The 22,566-nt window shown below is 42.0% G+C and overlaps 1 protein-coding gene across 4 annotated transcripts in view; it reads left to right on the plus strand.

Annotated features, from left to right (window-relative positions):
* The window catches only part of LOC108157354 (partitioning defective 3 homolog), a 42,360-nt gene that overhangs the window by 11,280 nt on the left and 8,514 nt on the right, over positions 1-22,566 (plus strand). For 2 of the 4 annotated variants that reach the window (XM_017289379.2, XM_033389943.1), the window contains exons 1-2: positions 9,845-9,944; positions 20,729-21,143. The exons of the other annotated variants lie outside the window; for them this stretch is intronic. In XM_017289379.2, coding sequence (XP_017144868.1) covers positions 20,961-21,143 — 183 coding nt within the window. In that variant the 5' untranslated portion in view covers positions 9,845-9,944; positions 20,729-20,960. Of the gene's footprint in view, positions 1-9,844; positions 9,945-20,728; positions 21,144-22,566 lie in introns of those variants that run through there. 4 annotated transcript variants of the gene reach the window in all.

Raw genomic sequence — 22,566 nt, forward strand, 5'->3', positions numbered from 1 at the left:
GCTCGCGTTCTGGATGTCGTTTCGCCCTTTCAATTCCGCAAACAATAAATTATATTGTTTTGGATACCTGTGGCTGTCACACACACACACACGCACACGCAGGCAGGCAGGCACGCCCATATGCCCGTCTTCGTCTTCTGCTTCTTCATCTCATTCTTGGATCTGTGCTTTTGTTCTCTCCCACCAACAGCAGCAGCAGCAAAAAAAAAAGGGATCAGCGAGAGAGCGAGAGCGCGCGAGAGAGGAATTCCCAATGCACCGTTTATTGTTTGGGTTTTATCTCTTTGTTTGCTTGACGGGTGCTGGAGCGAGAGCGAGAGGGAGAGCACAGCACACTTACTCGCTTGATTGATTGATTGATTGATTGAGTGATGCTGCGACTCCAGCCTCAGCCTCCGCCTCAGCTGTGGCCTGTTCGCCTTGAAAAGCACATCGCAATGCGTTTCCGTCGTATTGTCTTCTCTCTCTCTCTCGCTCTCTCTTCGCTCTCGAGCGATGCTTTTGCATAACTCAATAATTGGACAGAGGAAAACGAAAACGAAGACGAAGCTTTTGTAATGAACTTTTGTTGACCTGCCGCGGCCTGACCCGCACTCTAACCCCTCTAGCCCCCCACCCCCCTGGGGACATGGCATTGCGGAAATTCACACACATTAAAACAAAACACAAAAAAGAAATAAAAAAAGAAACAAGAAAATGGCGCTTGCGCAATATCCGATACGATTTTCGTTTATCGTTTGTCTTTTTATTCGTGATTTTGGGACACCCTAGGAGGAAGGGGTAGATGGGGCAGGCAGTCGTCTGCGTTCCTTCCCCAAAAAGAGTAAAAAATAGTGTATTTGCTGTACAACAGTGCCCCCGTCTTTTAGATTCAATACCAAAGCGTTTCTCCACTGTTCTTAAGCAGAAAGGTCATACCACTCAATATTAAAGTAAATTTATTAAAAATACAAGGAATACTGGGCAAATTTTAGCTTTTTAAACCAGCTTTCATAACTTTTTTATTGTTGTATTAAAACACTAACATATAGAACTAATTTGAAACAAAAAAATTGGAGCTGTAAAATAAAAACTTTTCTTGATTTTCCTTTAAATTCGTGGTGTAGTTTCTGTTGGCTTAAGTCTATGGGCACCACTGTACTAGTCGATTCCACTTAGTGGAAGATGGGAATCAGCAGAGGGGAGTAGAGGGGAGGGGAATGGAGTGCCGGGGAGTCGAGTGTGGCACGAGAGCTGTCTCTGGGTCACCTTTTGGTCGGATTTGTTACGTTGGCGCTAAATGACTTGCCCAAAAAACATCGAAAAGCGAATGACGAATGACGAATGAATGAATGAATGAATGGACCAAATAGTGCCGAATCATTAGACCAGGACATGATCTAACGTTTTTTTATGTTCTTTTGTTTTCCACTTTATGTGACACCCTTTAAGATTATAAGTATTCGAGAACCACCCATGAAATTGTTAGACGTTGACTGCTTCTTTCAAGAGGCGATGCAATAAACGCAGCCTCCCGATCGAGGGGCACTGCTGCATGACGCGCCGAACCGAACGCAAACTTTTATTCCCTAATTATTGTGACTGTTGTTTAAGCCGCTATTAAACAGTATCTGTGATAATATTTTATATTCAAATAAAAAATAAAAAAATTAAAAATCCTTAACTATTTGTTTTTAATAAAACTTAAACCCTTATAAAAGAAGGTAGATCCTTTTGTACTTCAGAGTCAATGTCAGGCACACTTCAAGTTTTGCATTCCAATTAATTTGAACTCCACTTAATTAATTAATTAACTAATTATTTTTTTTTTATATATGTATTCCTAACGCGAAAGTATTTCTACTTTCTGTTAAGGCGCTAGTCACATGGAGTTCACATAGTTAGGCTTTTAAATATAATGATTTTCCTACCCTACAATTTTTAGTAGTTTTGTTATGAAAAAAAAAAAAATACTTTTTAACAGCTTAAATATTTTATTTTATTTTTTTTTGGTAAATTAGTCATTTCTAGTATTATTTCTGGGCACCTTTATAATTCTTTTTGGCTTTTAATACTTTTAATAAGTATCTGGCAGGTTTCTTTAGGTGTCTCAATATTTGTATTATTTTCCCTTAATTTTTGGCTTATCCAATTTCGTTTCTTGAATCTTCCCACAAGTTTTCGATCTAAGATAGGGAGATTGTATTTATTTCTTTTATGGAAAGTTCTGATAACTCATGTGCCCTCGAGGGGGTGTAATGCCAATAAAGAGGGTTACCGAACAGTCGAAGGAGGTGCTGAATCCCTTTGGGGACTCAAAAGTCGCATGTTTTGGAATATCGTCATACCCCCGACCGATCTGTAACAGATTTCTAGCATGAAACGCGCTTGGGGCACCAGGATCTAAGCTAATCTTCTCCCCCCACCCGCACCGCTCCTCGATATTAATATTCAGAGCAAGTCGATCCATAAATAAAGCCAGACGGCAGACGACAGACGTTCCCTAAAAAATGTCTAGGGAGGGGTTTGGCTTTGGCTTTGGGTTGGGCTCTCCGCCTCCTCCACCCTTAACCTCCCTCTAAACCAGATCCTCCCTCTGCCGCTTTCCCGCCCTCTCCTCCCACGCTGACACTGGCGATTCCTCTCACGTTTCCTGCGCGGACTGCGTGTCAAATCAGAGTGCCGTGCAGCAACGGGAGGGAGTTGCAACTCCCATCATTACTGGGGAGCGGGGGGGAGGGAGGAGCCCCACCCGCAACACACGACAGCAACAAAAGCAACAGCAAAAACGAGTCACGAGCCACCGACTTAAGCCGCTTGTAATTGATCGTGTCTTTGACATTAGAAAAACATTTTTTTTCTCTCTCTCTGTGTCGCACACGACCCCCCCACCCCTCTCTCTCTCTCTTTCTCTCTCTTTTTGCTGCTGCCACAAAAGACGAGACCCCAGACAAGACGCCAACTGGTGCACGGCGGCTAATAAAGCGCACGCAGTGGCAGTGGCAGCAACAGCAAATCCACTTAAGAGGGGGGGAGGAGTGGAGGGGTGAGAGAGTGGGGGGGAAGCCACACAAGGGGAGAGATTCAGCGAGTGTCAAATGAAATGAGACGTGGAAGAAGTCAGATTGTGTGGCATGTGGCGGGAGGGAGGGAGGGAGGGAGGAAGAGAATTAAGGGGCAAAAGCAGCAGGGTAGAGGCAGGGAGGCAGGGAGGCAGGTAGGGTAATGCAACAAGTTGGTGGCAGCGGAGGGCGAGGGGTGTCGTGTGGTGCGGTGTGGTGTGGTGTGGGGCAATGCTCTCAATGCATGCCCTTCCCCCCTTCTGCGTGGCTTTCATTTGAAGTCACAGAAATGTTTTCCAACCAATGGGGGACAGGGGAGGAGTGGGCTGAGGGGGAGGGGGAGGGTAGAGGAGGAGTGGGGGAGGGGGAAAATATTTCAGGGCCCAAGACACTTCGATTACCAAGGGGAATATATTTTTTATTATTTGTATGCCTAAATAAATATATAATAAATTTGTATATATAGTATAGGCATAAATATGTATTTATATATAATTTATTTGCTATATTTATTTACAGGAATGTACTTCTATTATCAAATTAAGGGATCTAAGGGGTCGAGCACCTGAAATGAAGGGTAGAAAGACTCTAATACTATTTACAGGGTGACCCATACAAAATTAGCAAAAGATAGACAGATAGATAGATAGATAGAGAGAGAGAGAATAAATTGTATGTGTCACAGGGAAAAAATAAAGTTGATAAGATGTCCGGCGGCGAACGCCAATAATCCATCCATGTTGTCCATCAAAAGAAAGCGATAGAGAAACAGATAGAAATAAAGAGAGGGAGAGACAGAGTTGGGGATAAAGATAAAGACAAAGAGTTTCCTTTCTGAAAAACAGGATGTAATATAGCCTAAAACAGTTGGCAAAAGGCGGGGAGATGCCTTTCAACCCAGCCACAGAAAAAGATACACGAGGAGGAGGAGGAGGCGCAGGAGGCGCAGGAGGCGCAGGGGGATCTTTAATATTTATCTAAAACTTAAACACGAGTATTTCTACAAATATAAGTATGTTTTTGTGTATAAAGATTAAATGAATTGGTTTATTTAATGAAATCAATGGGAATTGGCCAAAACTTCATTAAAATCAACAACAAAAAATTAATAAAAAACATACAAAATAAATAATAAATAGTAATAATAATAAATAAAAATAATAAATAAAAATAATATATAAAAATAATAAATAAAAATAATAAATAATAATAATAATAATAAATAATAATTATAATAAATAAAAATAATAATACAACATAAATATAAAAATATTAAATGAACAAATTTAATACAAATATTTAAATAATATATTAAATAAATTAGTTTCGGGGTAACTAATTTATTTAATATATTATTTAAAACAACTTTTTTATACGCGTGGAACTCGAAAAAAAAAGCATAATACATAAATAAATTAACAAATTTAATACAAATATTTACAAAATTTATTAAATATATTATTTAACCCGAACATAACTTTTTTATACGCGTAGCACTCGAAATAAAAATACAACAAAAATATATATTTACAAAATTAAGCAGAACAAACATTTTTGTTATCACTTAACCTGGTTATAATTATTATTATTATTTATTTGGTATCTTTTTATTGGAGAAAATTGGGTTACGCGCCGCGATATGTGTCCCACTTTGCCCCAAGCCTACCCCAAAAAACAAAAAAAAAAACCAAAAATACTAATATGCTTTGTTTTTGTTTCGTTTTTATTTACTTTTAGGTAAGAGCGAAAAAAAACCCCAGAACAGCGCGCCAGAGATAAGAGCTAATTGAATGGAATGAAGGAAAAGAGAGTGAGAGAAGCGATACTAGAGCAAGTGGAGAGGGAGAGGCAGGAACGGCAGGAGAATTGGTGGTAAGGTAAGGCATGCCGCAGATGACCCAGTTGAACGGCCAGGAGAGGGGACATCGGCAACGACAACCGACAAGCGACAACCGACAACAATTGACAAATGAAATGCAAGCCCATGGCCGACACATGCCATGGGTGCAGTGGATCGTGATGTGGCACTGTGGCAAGCTGCTCAGAATGCAGAGATTCCAGTTTGAACCTCCCATAGAAAGGGGGTGGCAGAGGCAGTGGGTGAGGGCGAGGGAGAGGCGGCATATCTTATCAATCGATGTTGCAAGCCACAAAAATAGGGCGACCGTAGGGCCCCAAATGCTACCAACTAATCAATTATTTATGTCGAGCGATGGGGCGGCCCCGCCCCTCGCACGCCGCCACCAAAAACCAAAACGCAAACAAAACAAAAGATAAGCCGGGAAATTGTGTCTAAACAATGTATCTCAACAAGTGCCGCCATCTAGACAGATCCGAAGTCGTACATTGGCGGCAGATGGCGCACTCGAAGTTTAGTGACTAGGCTGTGTAGGTGGCGCCAGCAGCTGGTTGGAGGAGAATCTCAGTTCGAGCTTGAAACAAATTCAAAAATATGAATTTTTGTTTCACAAATTAATTTTTTATTTCATAATTTCTGTTATAAAAATTAAAAGTAAGAGTTTTTTGTTGTTTCCAATCAAAACTATGAATTTTAATAATAATCAAATAAATAACTCTTATTTTTAGTTTTTATAATACAAATTAATTTCGAAATTAATTTTTTGATTAATATTTAGAACAGGTTCCAGGACTTGAGAAATCCTCCAATTACAGTTTTAGATTGACTGGAAAACAAATCATAGTAGTTGCTTGTATTGCCAACAGAAGGCTCTACTGTGTGATTGCACGCTTACACGCTAGGTGGCGCCAGATAAATTGTGGTTTTTAAAAGGAGATAAAAAGGTTGAACTCAATTATAGAGAAAAAGAGACAAAGAGAGTTTTCTAGTTATTGCCGGGAAGAGAAAGAGTGAGCTGGGGAGGGAGTGTGTTGTGACCTTGAGGTCAACGGAGCGGAAACGAGCGTGGCCCACGTGGTGGGTAATGCCAATCGAAGCGGAGCAAGTGCATCCTCCACCTGGCACGCCCCTTCTGTTGAATCAAACAAAGAAAATTGTTTCAATCGAGATAAAGAGAGTGAGAGAGAGAGAGAGAGAGAGAGCAGCAGAGAGCAGACAGATCACAAAATGGAACCGAACACACAAATCAAAACAAAAACCCATCGAAAATTAGGTGAAATGGTGAACGAACTTCACACCGATTTGTGTACACACATACATATGTACATATGTGTGCAAAGGTGTATCTATGTGTGTCTTCTATTGTTTTAAGCACAGTCGAAACATGAAGAGGGAGAGCGAGAGAGAGAGAAGCGGAAACAATGGACCAGTCAAGCAGCTCTTGGACTTGAACACGCAAGACTCTCGAAACGAGCCAAACAGAATGAATGGCATTCGAATGCAATAGAAGATACAGATACACCCTACTCCAGAGATTTTAGGCTCCCATCCTGCCCCCCCATACGCCATCCAGAATATCGTGTCACATATGCCCGCACGAATGGGACATTGAAGGGTATTCAAAACGAGACCAGCTGAAGATCGTTCGGGAGAGCACAAGATATGTACTTTAGATAATGAAGCGACGACGAGAGACGAGAGGAATCCAGGGGGGGGGGAACGGGTAATGGGTAATGGGTGATGGTTGATGGGAATCGGTGGCTCTGTCTGTCCACCCCATCCCATCCCATCCCATCATGCATGCCTCCCATGAGCGGAGCTGCTGCTGCTGCCAATTGCTCATTAGTGGCGTGCTCTCCTTTCGGCCGATGACAAAGCGATTTTCGGCTTTTGTTGCTAATGCCCCTACAGTTGGAGAGCCATAGAACGAAACGCACGAGTGAACGAATGAACGGAGAGAGAGAATGAATAGAGAGAAGAGAAGGTGGAGATTTAATTACGAATGGAAAATGGAAGCCATTGATGGCTCAATTCAGTTAAGCTTTTGATTGATGTAAGGTGCGATTGAGTGATTGATTAAATGCAATTAGAGCTCCCCAAGAAGCCCCAACACGAGACTTATAAACAGACAATAAACAAACAAACCCAAAAAGCAATCGAAACGCAACGCTGCACAGGAAATCGAGTAACGTTTGCCCACCGATACCTACACATACATACATATATATATGTGTGTGTGTGTGTGTAAGCACGAGTATGATCATTTCCATGGAAAGAAGCACCGAAACCAAAAAATTCAAAAATCAATAAAAACACACACATTTCCGTATTATCGATTTATTATCGATATTACCATTTCGATATGATTTTCGGAATTTATTGAAACTTAACTATAATATTGTTATAATATATAATTGTTTTTATTTTTTTTTGGTATTTTTTTTTTATTTGATTTTATTCTATTTTTTAATTTTTTAGTTCTATTTTTTTCTATTTTATTTATTTTTATTCTATGTATATTTTTTTGTGTTCTATTTTTTACATTCTATTTTGTTTTATTTGATTTGATTCTATTTTTAAAATTTTTTTTATTCCATTTTTTTCTATTCTATTTTTGTTTACTCTAAATTATTTGTATTATATTTTTTTCATTCTATATTTATATATTCTATTTTTTGTATTCTATTTTTTTTTGTGTTCTATTGTTGATTCTTTTTGATTCTATTTTGTTCTATATTTTTTTATATATTTATATATTCTATATTTTTAATTTAATTTTTCATATTCTATTTTTTTTTTATTATATTTTCTTTTTTTTTCTATTTTTGTTACTATTTATTTTTAAGAAATATAATTCATGATACAATTTTTCCCTTGCTAAAATATGGACTTGTCCTAAAAAAACCCAAATAATGGTCAAAAATCGTTAAAAAAAAGGAAAGGTTTTTACATTCATTAATTTGGAAAATGAATAGGTACTCCATATATCATATATTAGTAGAAAAAATGTTTTACAGATAGTCTTGACTAATAAGCAAGTCAAAAATGGACATTTTTTTAAATTTATTAATTTAATATTTTTTTAATGTAACTTTTTTTAATACCAGATAAATACCAGGTACTCCTGGTATCCTGAAGTATCTCCCTATAAATCCCATGCAAAATCCAGAAACAAAACATTTACGAGACTCTAGAGACTGCTGTGTGCTCACTCTCTCTCTCTCTCCTTCTCTCTGTTGCTCTCTCTCTCCCCTTCTATGAGCAATCAGCAATACAATAAATAGTGTGCCACAACTACAGCCCACAAATAGTTCCATACTCTATTGCCGAGGCTTTTGTTGTTGCTGTTGGTTTTCTCTCATTAATTATGCTGCCAGCATTGTGGAGTAGTTTTTTGTTGTTATTTTTTTATTTTTTGCTTTGCTGCTGGAAAAGGAAGCGCTTTCCAGTTCGTTTAATTTCATTGCGGAGAGAATTTTTCAGCGAGCAGAAAAAAAAGGTGACCAATAAGCAGGAAAAGCAACAACAACAACAAAAACAATTGCAGAATACATACAGAAGAAGGCCAATCCAATCCCATTGTTGGGGAAAAGGAAACTGTTAATGATGATGATTACCATTCATCATTATCATTATCAGGCGCGGTCTCCGCTTTGCGCTGTCGTCAATCGTTCTTGGCATTTTCTTCTTTTTTACTCCCCTCCACCCTAGAAAAACCAACAACAAAAGAAATACTTGCAACAATGGCAGGCGACGTCCTGTCGTCGATTTTGCCATGTATTCTTCTTCCTTCTTCAGCTCCACCTCCACCTCCTTCTCCTCTTCCACTCAATGCAAAATTTGCATTCCACGGTATATTAGCGGAATGTGCAGGGCATGCACAGTCTTTGGAAGGGGTTTGTGGACAGAGTTTCATTTAAAAATATAAGACTTATCTCTAGTTTTATTTTGGCTAAATATTTTCAATTATATAGAGATAAAGTTTGGTACAAAAAATACTTTTATTCTGAATGAAAACTTTTTGGGAAAATCACAGGAAAATTGATCGAATCGATGCCAAATAGGTTTAAAATGGTTAAAATATTAATTTTTAGTTTAAAAGTCAATTAAAAACAAAACAAAACAAATAAGTTGTGAGGCGATAGGCAGTATTTTTGTTGTTAACTCTTAAAACTGTGCTAAAAAAATATTTAAAAATCCATGAGTTTTTCTTAGATTAAGGTTAAACATATGTCTATCATTACACATTTGATTTTTAGTGGTAGCCTAGATGGTTTAGAAGTTATACAACTTTAAAGTCTGGAAAGGTGCTCTGAAAATACACAAAAAAAAAAAATGGGAAATATTAAACCTCGGGGGAAACAGCAGATTTCATGGGTATTAAAAAGGAGAATATGGATTGCAAATGTAATCGGAGTTTTTTCTGTTTTCCTTCGCATACACATTCCATTCCATAAACATTTCATGAAATGTGTAGAAAGGTTTCAATTGCAGTCTCAAAAAATATATTTCTATAAACACAGCTGTGGCAGAAAAAGTGGCAGTCGCAAAACGTGGTTTTCTTTTTAAAGGGGATTTTATGCGCTTAATCGGAATATTTGACGTATTTTAATAAATATGCATTTGAGGATCTGGGTGGGGTAGAGGGTATCAGTGTAGCGTGGCTCTTCATCGCTGTCAGCTGTTGTTATTTGCCATTGCTTTTGCATTGCTTGCAGCCCCTTTTCCTGCTTCTGCTGCTGCTTTGCGTTCCGCTTGAAAAAGTTCTGCTGCTGCGCTGCGCTGCCTGGGCCTGCCTGTTGGGCCAGTTTGAGAGGCACTTGTCAGAGCCAGTCAGAGAGTATATGCTTCTCTGCGACTCTCTGCTGCTTGCTGGCTGTCTCTCTCTCTCTTTCACCCACCTGTCGACTGCGATCGGCGCTCTCTGCCTGTGTGGGATTTACAGTTCATTTCTGAAGCGCCATGCGACGTCGTCGGTCGGCCGCAGCGTCGCTTGTCCGTGTTCGTGGCCCGTTGCACGTTTATGCAATTCTTTGGTTTTAACGGTTGGATTTTTTTTTTAAATACGAAACGAACAAGAAAATATGTGCACAAATTGTATCAAAACTTAATGGTTAAGCCAAGAAAAGTGCGCGTTTGTTGTTGTCATTGTTTTGCGATACTCGTTGTTGTTGCTTTAGTTTTAGTGCCAAGAATTTGAGTTTTTTTTTTGTGTTGCTGTTTTTGGCTGTCAAGGCTGCTGCTGGTGCCGCAGTCAAGGAAATGCAACTCTTAGACAGTTTTATGGTCACTCTTCGAGAGTGAGAGAGAGAGAGGTGTGCTTGTGTTCTATGCAGATTAAATTGCAGATAACGCCAGGGCCACTCTGTTTGTTTGTGTGTGTGTGTGTGCATGTGAGAGGTAAACACTTGTTGCTATTCTTTCGCTGTCTCTGTCTCTGTCTGGCTTTTTCATTGTTTTTGTTAGGGGTGATTCTTTGCTCTGTTGTTGTTGCCTTTTGGTTTTGCTGCGTTTGCTGCTTAGTTTCCCATGACGACGCCGATGCCGACGCGGACCTGCTGCTGCTGCAGGAAATGTCTTGACAGCCAGACAGGGAGTGAGGGAGAGTCACCGACTTATTCCCACAGTTCACGCAAACAGCCGACGCCGAAGGCGAAGCCGAAGAAGGAGTACCGAAATGGAAGAAGATTAGAATTGACTTCTTTTTGGGCCCCTGTCCCTTCTAATTAAGAGACAGAGACGCGCCCCGCCCTGCGGCTAATAAATCCATTTGGGTTTCCTGTTACAATGCCTCGTAGGGAGGGCGGGGGGACCCCTAGATAAGGGGGATTGTGTAATTGAGGGATCTTCACCGGTATTTCGTAGAGATCTTTGTACCTGTATTCCATTCCCATACATGGGACCCAATTCTTAGGCCTTGATTTCGCTGTCAACATCTGCGACTTTCACTTGAAAGGAATGCCACATGCAACACGCACCCCCTGAACCAGAAACCGAAACAGAACCAGAAACAGAACCACAACCAGAACCACAACCAGAACCAGGGGCTGTTCTACCAGTTGCTGCTGCAGCTTTAACTGAAGTTGCAGTCGCAGTCGCAGCCTCTCGCTCTCTCGCTCTCTCCGTTGCTCTCTGTGGAGTTCTTGCTCTGCCGACTGCTCACTTTTTCGTTCTCTGTGGCTTGGCCTTCGCTCGCACTCGGATCTGTTCGGCTCTCTCTCTCTGTGTGACCCAGTGGCTGGGATTTCTCTGTTTATTTTCGGGTTGTTGTCGCCCGTCCCATCCCGTCCCGTTCCGTCGTTGGCTTTAATCTTATCGTCCTTTGCAGATAAAATAGCTTTCTGGTTACGGTTATGGTTACGGTTTGTTTGCGTCTAAATTTTGATAAAATATTTGCGCAAGCAGTCAGCCAGCCAGGCAGGAGAGTGTTTTTGTTAGTTATGGTTTTTGTTTGTGGGTGGGGCCGTGCGTTTTGTGGTTTTCCCTGGGGCCCACTATCTGAAGGCCGCCATCGAAAGGCCTAAAGAGGCGGCTAAAGCTGTTGGCGATTCAAAACGAAAGCGAAAACATCCAGAAAACAAAAACAGTAAAATGGATTCCTTGATATTTCCCATTTTCCAATCGATTCAAAAGCCGCTATAAATACCAATAAATCGAATAACAAAACAAAGCAAACACAAGAAAAACGAGGTGGAACGTTGTGAGTTGCTGCGGACACCGCAACTCTACAGTTATACCCGATACTAAGTCAGTATAACTCTCCTCCGGCAGACGCCGCTAATATTAAACGACACGACAAAGAGTGCGTGCGAGAGAGACAGAAAATCAGTCTGAGCGTGACGTCGGGCGCTGCGTAGCCACTGCAAATTGATTTGTTCCTATTGGCTATAAAAATGATCTGATCTGATCCAGATTCAGCAATCTGATAGATATGGTCGTTATCTATGATTCTGCGTTTTTAGTTTTCTCGAATCTGCAATATTGTGGATGCAACAGATTTTCGTCTTTTGTGGGGGCGGAAGGGGGTGGGGCGAAATTCTGAGATATACGTTTTATAGTGAGATCTAACAGAAGTGCGGATACCAAATTTGGTTACTCTAGCCTTAATAGTCTCTGAGATTTGTGGATGCCCCAGATTTTCGTCCTTTGCGGGGGCGGAAGGGGGTGTGGCGAAATTTGGACACGAAACGGTCAAGGTCCGATATCACAGGAGTGTGGATACCAAATTTGGTTGCTCTGGCTCTTATAGGTTCTGAGATCCTTGAACTCATATTTTCCAATTGACAAAACCGACCATGAAACCTGTGTGTTAGAGAGAGACAGAGCGAGAAAGAATGAAATTGTTTTCTTGATTCTGGCTATAATCATTATACGATCTGGTTCAGATTTTGCACTGTAGAAGATATGGTCATCCTCACCGATTCTGCGTCTTTGGTTTTATCGTATCTTTAAAAATGTGGAAGCCACAGATTTTCGTCCTTTGTGGGGGCGGAAGTGGGCGGGGCGAAGTTTTGAAATATTTTTGTAGCAGTGACATATCACAGAAGTCTGGATCCAAAACATCGTTGCTCTAGCTCTTATAGTCTTTGAGCACAAGGCGCTGAAGGGGACGGACGGACGGACGGACGGACGGACGGACGGACGGACAGACGGACAGACAGACAGGGCTCAATCGACTCGGCTATTGATGCTGATCAAGAATATATATACTTTATGGGGTCGGAAACGATTCCTTCTGGACGTTACACACATCCACTTTTACCACAAATCGAATATACCCCAATACTCATTTTGAGTATCGGGTATAAAAACAAACGAAATGAACAGTTAAATGCCGGCTTGTCGCCATCGACGATTCTTCCTCCCTTTCTGTCTCTCTCTTTGTCCCTCTCTTAAGTCTTTGGTTAAACAACCGCTATCTTGTGTACATCAAAGTGTCACCAAAGCAGTGCTCCTTCATTGCCACCCAAAGCCCTCCTCCCCCCCTCACCCACGGAGCACCTGTGGCTACTGAAAACTTGTTTTCCGCAAAGTCTGCCCGAAAGACAGAGCGGGACAGAGCGGCGGGACAACGGACAGTGAGTGAAAGTGACAGTGAACTCAATTGACCTGAAACGAATGCGAAACGAATGCGAGTGCGTTGCGCGGAGGCAGCGCGCACGTGTTGCAAGCTCTCCCCCCCTCTCTCTCTGCCGCGCTCTATCGGGATCTCTTTGCAACCAGCTTGCTTTCCCGCTTCCCCTCAAAGTACCCCTCGACCATGGAAGTACCCCTGTACTGTACCGGGTACCGCGGGGAGGGGAGGGGTGGTACTCCCCGCATAAACATTGAATAATGAGTGTTTTTTTTTCCAAAACATTAACCCACAAGCAGCCTCTGTCTCTGTCTTTGGCTTTTACTTTTCCCCCCAAAAAAAAACTTCCGCTACGCATCTCCCTCTCTCGCTCTCTCCCTCTCTCCCTCTCTCCCTCTCCCGCTCTCTCGCATTTCACGTGCAATTAAGCTGAATGGCTGTTTAAATCAATTAAAAATCTGTGTTACTCAATCGCACAACTCATTCATCGGCAAAGACCGCCACGCCGCCCCGACGCCTCCCCTACCCTCCCCTCCCATCGCGGCTTTGATTGAGGTTCAATCAACTTTTTGGCTGTCAAGAAGCAAACCGGTTCGGTTTTTTGGGCTTTCCGGCTCCCCCTTCCCTTCTCAGAAACAAGAAACGGAAACGAAAGCTCTGCCAGCAGAGATCCCTGCAGAGATCTACAAAAGGATTTGCAGAAAAATGTTTTTTTTATGTTTGTGCCGCTTTGCCTTTGGCAAGGGTATTGTATGTACATAATAATCAGCTTGTAACTACTCGAGTATTCAGAGTGTATTCATGGCTCGATTCATGTTATACATTGTATTCGTCTTGCGTGCGGCACTTCACCACTCCACCACTCCAGCGGGTCTGTAAGTGCAGTTTATGAGGCTCCACATTATATGCGATGGTCGGATGAAAGTTCCCCCCCCCCCCCCCCCCCCTCCCCCCTGTACAGTGGGGGGAACAATTAATTTTGTGGAATACGTAACAAACGCAAGAAAGAAAAGCAAAAGCCAACAAACATTAAGTAAACAATTGCAAGGAGAGAAAGAGGGGGGGCGGAAGGGGAGGGGGGCTAGACCAAATGTCAGCGAAAAGTTTTCCCCTCACCCCATTAAACGAATAATTTGTCAAGAAGCTGTCAAATTTTGTTTAGAGCTCGCCCAGACACTGAGATACAAATGTATCTCGTGTGACTGTGACTCATCAGAGGGGTGGAAGGTGGGTTGGGGGGTGGGGGGGGGGGGGGGGGGAGAGGGTGTCAGACAAGCGCGTGTTTCGTGGCGGAGGGGCTTTGTAGTGATCTCCCGGGCACGACTTCCACTATTTGCATATTACGAGTATTACAGTAAGATACAGTATCTTTCCGATACCTAAACTTGTGGAAATTGTATCTTTGTGCTCCTGAAGCCTCTGCAGTACACCTCGTGTGCCTCCAATGCTCCCCAAACTGTTCCTTCAGGAATAAAACCACTTCCCGCTTACACTCAGAGAAAAAATAGCGTATAAACATTTGTATATGCATTCAAAAAGAATTATTTAATTAAAATATCAAAAACTTCAAATAATTTAAATAAATTACATTTTTAGGAATAAAATATATTTGTGACTTGCTAAAAAAAAACACTAAAAGTCATTTACCCACAAATATTGTATTATTATTAAATAATATTTAATATGGAGGGGATTATGACATTGGTGGAAAGTATAACACGTGTGGTTTATAAGAATGTTGCAACAGAACAGAACAGAACCGACCAGAACAGATTATTAATTGTATTGTAAAAGGTCCGCATAACACAGGGTGTTCATGGCAAGTTTGGGGTATATGTGGTACATTTGCATCAGGGGTATTCCTTATTGTCATATTCAACATAATATTTATAATATTATTTTTGTATTATAATATTTTCTAAATTGAATGCAACTTAATTCATTTACCAAATTTGATCTGAAAATCTATTAAGATAAGCAAAAGCTGACTTTTGCGGTATTTTTATGGTATTTTTCGGTATTTTTTCACACAAGAGTTTACATGGATTCTTGATGAAAGTTTCTCCTCAAAGTCTCGCTTAAAAGCCAACAAAGTTTTTTGTTAGAAAAATATGAAGGGTTTTATGCGAAAATGTGAGGTGATAATATATCAAATGTACCGGCGTAGGCTGGCCAGAAATCTCAGTGATATTATTTATTAAATTTAAAAAAAAATTTACAAAAAACATGCAAAAAATTCAATTAAAAAAAAAACATGGAAAAAATGCAATTAAAAAAAAACATGGAAAAAATTCAATTAAAAAAAAACATGGAAAAAATTCAATTAAACAAAAAAAACCAACAGAGATTATTTATTACGTAAAAACTCGATAGAAACCCACATTAATTCACTTTTAAAATTTAGAAATGAGCTAAAAATTCATTAATTTTTTTATTTTTAATGAAAACTAAAACTCGTTAAACCTTATATTTTGGGCTAACGAAATGCCAGAAAAACCTTGGCAAAAGTTTGATTTTCTTTCTTTTTTCGGGAATCAAAAGCATGCGAACTTCTAGATGGAACTCGTTTTTAAATACTAAATGCAATTTAGCAAGTGTGTGGCATATGGGTATAAAAATATCTTTATATCTGTGACTTCGATTCTCAGGGCGTTTTTTCGCTGGTTGTAATTACTGGAGTGCGAGTGCTCCTCGAACAGATCCAAGTTCTCCAAAGAACAAGAAGAAAGAAGACACCTGATTGCAGGCAGAACAGAAAAAACAAAAGCAAAAGTTGATGTGCCGCAAGGTGGCAAGGTGTGTGGGTTGGGTGGCAAGTTCGTTTCATTAGCTTCTTCTGGGGTCGCTTGATGGGTTTTAAAGGTCTGGCACGAAAGCGGTGTGTTTTGTGTAATTATGGGAGGGCTTTCTTTGGCCATAAACTGGGAATGGAGCAACTGGATTATTCCCGCACCAGGCAGGGGCAGGGGCAGGTGGCAGGGGCAGGTGGCAGATAGTCGCCTAGGCGCTTTTGTTGGATTTTCTCTTTTTTTTTTGCTCGACTTTGGACAGGCAGCGAGTACATTGTTCAGTAGGTGGGAAAATTCTCTAATCACATTTTCCCCGCACTACAAACAGAGCTCTAGCTGTTATCTGTGTATCTACGATACACATATCGATGGCATATCACATCGATTGATAATAATTAAAGTGCTTAATGCGCTGCCAAAGGCCCACCGATGCCACACACTCGAAACACACTCATTTATTGGACATTAGAAAGCGTTGCGATTGACATTAATAGCCTTAAATGGCTCTGGTCTGGACTGCATTTTCACTTGGTTTTCCACAGTCATTCTGCTGCCGCTGCTCTCTCTCCCTCTCTCTTGTTGGCCAGCTGTTGCCCTTTGGTGTCCCCCGAACAGTGGCTTTTGTTTTGCAGCTGATTCCACAGCCAAAGATCAACATTTCATTGGCCAGAAACAGACATATTCCCGATGCTTGTGGCTGTTGCTGTTGTTGGTTCAATTAGTTGCTAATTGTTTGTGTAAACTGTTAGCATGCTCTTATTTTCCACCTTCTTAACGTTAACGCTAATCACATGCAAAAAATAATGAAATAGGAAAACAGCTGCCACAAAGGAAGGGTGGAAGAGCGGGGAGCGGGGAGGCGGGAATGGGAATTTCGAATGCCGAATGCCGAATGCCGAATGCCGCCTCTCTCCTTTCACTTCTCTCTCAGAGCTTCCAAGAGAGAGTTAGATAGAGAGAGAGAGAGAGAGAGAGAGAGAGATAGCGCTTGTGGCCCCATATTTGATTAACCTTTTTAAGTGGCTTTTTTTTTATTTAGTAAAAAAAAAAAATTTCGATTCTTCAAATGTGCCACTTTTTTTTAATTTTTTTTTTATTAAGTTTAAAGGAAAATATTCTCAGAACCTTGGGAGCTTCAGGGTGATGTTTTGCGATGTTTTTAATATTTCGAATATTTTTAATAATTTTCAATTTAATTTTGAGAAAATAAAGCGAGTCGAACATTGATTATCCTACACGCCACTTGCCTGTCTCGCCTGCCTCCCAACAAATATGCATCGTCATGCACACGACATGTATGTTGTTTTGAGCGCAAACACAGCTCCACCCACTCGCGCAATGTATGGGCAGTCTTTTTTACAATATTCTGCAGCTTTTCTAGCGGTTTTCGAAAGAATAACGGTCCTATATCCACGTTTTCTGCCTTTTTCTCCGTCAAAAAGAGTCCCAAATTCGCGAGTCCACTCGATTATGGGAACTTTGTAGAGAAAATCTCCACGAACTAGTTCCGTGAACAGAGTTTTCCTGCCACGCACATTTTCCACGGCCACGGCCATTTGGAATTTTTCTTGTTTTTTTCAACAATGGGCCACGCCCACGCTCACGCCCCACTGGCCCTCCTCCATGCAGTGTTTCCCCCTTTTGCCACACTCCGCGGCATGCAGCACATAATGACAACGTGCAATTTGGCCTTTCTTTCCTTGCAGCATTCCCCGTCCGCAGGCAGGCACACACGGCACAGTATGTACATTTCTGTGGCACGTTTGTGGCACTAGCATTCCTCGCCCTCGCTCCCTCCCTCTCCCTCACTCCCTCTCCCTCACTCCCTCTCCCTCACTCCCTCTCTATCTTCCCCTGTGATTGCGAACCTCACGGCATCTCGTGGGTTGTTAAAGGTCGCCTGATTGCAAATTATGGCCGGCCTTCTTCTCTGTGGCGGTAAGCGGGAAAGCAGCTCCCAGGGCACCCACACACAAAGGAATCTCCAACTCCTCCAACGCCTCCTACTCCCAAATCTACTCCTAAATCTACTCCTCTTTCTTGAAAACTCTTTTCATATGAGATCGCATTTTACGAGCACTTTTCTTCTGTGTATTTTTTAATTTATTTTCCTTAAAAAGTTGCGAAATGAATACGATTAATATGCAAGCGATATGCGATAGTTTTGTGGGTTTTTGGAGGGTAATTTCAATGGCGAGACCCAGAATGGATTTATGGATCTATGAATGCGATGAATGCAAATTTGAATACCAAAAATCACCCGCAAAATCTTTGAATAATAATCATCTCAGTAAACGAATGAATGACCTATGAATAATGGTATTCAAATGGATAAGTGATTTGTAGAACATTTTACCGAAATATTTGAATGGTGAATGGCAAAGTTCAAGCCAAATGATTCACAAAGTATTCACATACTCTCTCTGCTTGTTGGTGGATACAAATGAATGAATCAATGAGTGAATGAATGCTGTGGCACTTGAATGCACAATCCACACTCTGAAGGCACTCCTCTCTCACCTCCCCCTCTCTCTCTGGAGGCACTCCTCTCTCCTCTACTCCCCCTCTCTCTCTCTGAAGGCACTCCTCTCTCTGCTCCCCTCCCTCTCTCTCTCTGAAGGCACTCCTCTCTCTGCTCCCCTCTTTTCTCTTTGGTTGACCTTCAGTTTCATTCGATTATTCGTGAATAGAACGTCTGGAGCTTCCCAGTAATCGAGCAGCTTCGATGCCCCCGCCTAGAACTGTATTTCGCTCAAGTGTGGATTTTATTTTCGACTTGAACAAATATTGGATTGCCCTTAAAAATTGTTTACTTGTTTGGGCCTTCTCTGGGGTGCTCAATGCCTTCATTCGCCATTTTGAGAGGCTCTGGCTCTGCGTTCGGGATGGTCGATGGTCGGTGGTCGATGGTCGGTCGCTTCTTTCGTTATGCCTCAGCGGCTGCCTGCCCATTGTTGTTGCCTCCTCCACCTGCCCCCGCACGCTGTACACATACATATTTGTTGCAGGTGCTCTCACGGGCCGGCTCTGGCTCGGGTGCATAATGAAATCAAATGAAATGCTTTTGTGCGAAATGAGTTCAGCTTTGTTGCTGCCTTTCTGCCTGTGTTGTGTGTTGATTTATCTGTGCACCACACTGTCGCTCTATGGAGCATATTTAATTTTACAATAAAAATCCCCTCGAGAGGCAACGAAGTGGCGTATACCCTGCCTCGGCAGCGCCCCACTTCTATCTCGGAATCCATGGCACCCTTCTCGGCCAGGGTGCATGCCTCCGACCTGCCTATCTCATGGATACACTCGTTCGGGTAATTTTATGCAGAAAAATGAATGAAATATTGTGGGTACACGTCGGCTTGTGGGCCATGCACCGCACCGAACGTGAAGCAAGCCGGAAAATCGCATGCGAGAGTCCCCAGCAGAGCTGCTTGGTGGAGTGTTAAAGGTTCTAGAACCGAAGCACACACACCGAACCGGTTCATGACGAGATTATGAAAATAGCGAACCAAATTGCAAAAGGCATTTCCAGTATTTTCCCTCCTCAATGATCTGTCGAAGTGGATCGGAGTATTCCTTTAATCTTTGAACTATTTCTAGGGAATCCTAGAATCCTGTAAAGATAGTTCTGGCACGTTTAGGACTATAATCGACTGTGTATATATTTTGTTATGCTTAAAGTACTTTCTTTTTCCCCCAAGAGTCTTCTGTTAGTGGCCGGTAACTCTTTTCTCACTCAGAGATTCCAATTTTGGGTTAGAAAGAGTGCGCTAGTCTCTTGCTAATCAAGAACCGCCCTCAAAAGTGAGGGGGAAAAGTACAGGTTGAAAGATACATCATCTATAGATCAGCGGGCATCTTCCAAAGAAAGGGCAATATGCGGAGGAGGTCTCTCGTGTGAGCGCGCGAAAAGCCAAGCTCGAGCTGAGCTTTCCATGGGCCGCTTCGGGCAGCATTCGCTTGTGCGTTCGTTTGCTCGCTTGTCGTTCGGCAAATGTACTCGAAAGCGAATCTCAAAGCTCGGACGCACAAAATTTAAAGGAGGAGGCACAAATTGATTGTGTGTGAATGAGGGATGAGGAGTCCTCGATGGAATGGTACTCGATGGCAAGAAGTTATTGAAAGTTATAGAACTCAAGAGATAGTGATAGAGATGATAGAGATGATAGAGATGATAGAGATGATAGAGAGAGAGAGAGATAGAGAGATAGAGAGATAGAGAGATAGAGAGATAGAGTGATAGAGAGATAGAGAGATAGAGAGATAGAGATAGAGATAGAGAGAGAGATAGAAATAGAGATTTAGAGAGATAGAGAGATAGAGAGATAGAGATAGAGAGATTTAGAGAGATAGAAATAGAGATTTAGAGAGATAGAAATAGAGATTTAGAGAGATAGAAATAGAGATTTAGAGAGATAGAGATAGAGAGAGATATAGATATAGAGAGAGCGATAGAGATATATAGAGAGTGATATATAGAGAGAGATATAGAGAGAGATATATAGAGAGATATATATATAGAAAGAGAGAGAGAGAGAGAGAGAGAGAGATCTCTCGATATCTAATCCCCCACCAGCTGCGAGTGGAATTTAAACAATCCGTACGTAATACATACGAAAAGAGAACTGGAGATACACACACACACAGATACACACACACAGATGCACACTTAAAACTGCTTCTGTGTTGATGTGCTTTTGCTGCCATTTCAATGCCGTGTTCTTGGTGGCAGATATATGTACATAGTTCCGTATGGCTGATAAGAATGTGCGACTGCATCTACTAGGGGGACAGGGGCGGGGCGGGACGGGACTATGGAAGAGTACCGTTACTTGATAAGGGGCCCAAAGTGGCAGGGCATTGCATAATCGATAAGAAAATGTCAACAACAAACGATTTGCGACACAAAAGAGTGACTAAAACCAAAATACGAGTGAATCACAATGGAGTCCGTTCGAAACCTTTCCAGGGAAACCCAGTGGCTGGCCCTCAATACCCCCCATGATATCCATGGAAATGAATTGTGATTTGTGAATACCGAATGTCGCGACAAAACCAAATTTAAACGAACAAAAATTACGAAAAAAAATCAAACGTGTGCTAAAACCAAAAAACTGCAACTAAAAAGTGAATAAAAAACCAAAGATCGATCCGAATCGCATCGGAGTGGAGTGTAAGAAATTTTTGGAAGAGTTTGAAGAATGTTCGACGTTCCGCCCAAGTGCCCGGCGCTGGCCAACAAATTGGGCGGTCTCTTTGGCTGGCGACACACCTACAAGGTGGCGGCCAAGCACGAGGGCATACCGCACGGCCACCTCCACAAGTCCTACTCCCTCACCCTGCCCAAGCGACCGCCGTCGCCGTCGGACTATTCGTGTGTGAAGGTAAAGATACTCTCGTCTGTGTGTGAGATGCAGATACTCCTCTACACGCCCACATTTCTGGGCCAATCATTCATATCAGATGATATGATGATATATGAGAACGTGATCGTTGTCGTCTGTCTGTCCGCATAATTTCCAGTGACAAATGACCATCAAGAAATATAATCAGCGTCGCGGATGGACACAGTGGGACCCATTAGATGGAAAAGTGAACAAAAAAAAAGAGGAGGAATGATTAAGAGAGAATCAAGAGGCAACGAAGTCCAAAAACGAACAGAATGAGAGCTTCGTAAGCCGCTCGTGCGTTCGTTTGTTGCTCTTTCGCCTCTTTAGATGGATTTTACCCACCGTAAGGCAGGCATTAGAAACTGCATTCCCGTCGCTGTCGCGAATCGACTCGAGTTTGGAATCCAAAAAAGAAAAAAATCACCGATAGAATGCCTGAGCGGGCTCTTTGACCCACAAAACGAGCAACCAAGCAAAAACCAACTAGGGGAAACAAAAAACTCATCAGAAACAAGCCAAAATTCAAGTGAAAAGAGTGAAACAATAAAAACAGAAATAGCCAAAAATTATTGCGCCAAGTTGACGTTCCAGTTCTTTAGTTTCACGCAGGGGGAGGCGCTCTACCACTGCTCCGCCTCTGCCGCTACCTCTACCTCTGCTCTGCCAGTGCACTGCTCTGCCTTTGCTCTTGCGCTACCTGTGCTTTTGCTCTGCATTACCACTGCTTTACGTATGTTCTAGCTCTGCTTTACCACTGCCTTACCTCTGCCTCTGTTATAGCTCTGCTCTGGCTTTGGTCTAGCTCTGCTTTTGCGCTGCATTACCACTGCTTTACCTCTGCTCTAGCTCTGCTTTACCACTGCCTTACCTCTGCCTCTGTTATAGCTCTGCTCTGGCTTTGGTCTAGCTCTGCTTTTGCTCTGCATTACCACTGTTTTACCTCTGCTCTAGCTCTGCTTTACCTCTGCCTCTGTTGTAGCTCTGCTAGAGCTCTGCTTTACCATTGCTTTACCTCTGCTTCTACCTCTGCCTATGCTCTAGCTCTCCTTGAGCTCTGTTCTAGCTCTGTTCTAGCTCTGCTCTAGCTCTGCTCTGCCTTTGCTCTAGCTCTGCTTTACCTCTGTTCTAGCTCTGCTCTAGCTCTGCTCTGCCTTTGCTCTACCTCTGCTCTACCTCTGCTCTACCTCTGCTTTACCGCTGCTCTAGCTCTACCTCTGCTTTACCTATGCTCTGGCTCTAGCTTTGCTTTGGTTCTGCTCTGGCTCTGGCTCTGGCGCTTGCTCTGCCTCTGCTCTGCTCTTGCTCTGCTTTACCTTTGCATTAGCTCTGCGCTGCTCTAGCACTGCTTTGCTTTGCTTTGCTGCCAGAGAGGCCACCTCAGAGCCGCAGTCTCTCTTTGTTTCTCTCTCTCTCCTTG

The sequence above is a fragment of the Drosophila miranda genome, chromosome XL (assembly GCF_003369915.1).
Source record: "Drosophila miranda strain MSH22 chromosome XL, D.miranda_PacBio2.1, whole genome shotgun sequence".
Lineage (NCBI taxonomy): Eukaryota > Metazoa > Arthropoda > Insecta > Diptera > Drosophilidae > Drosophila > Drosophila miranda.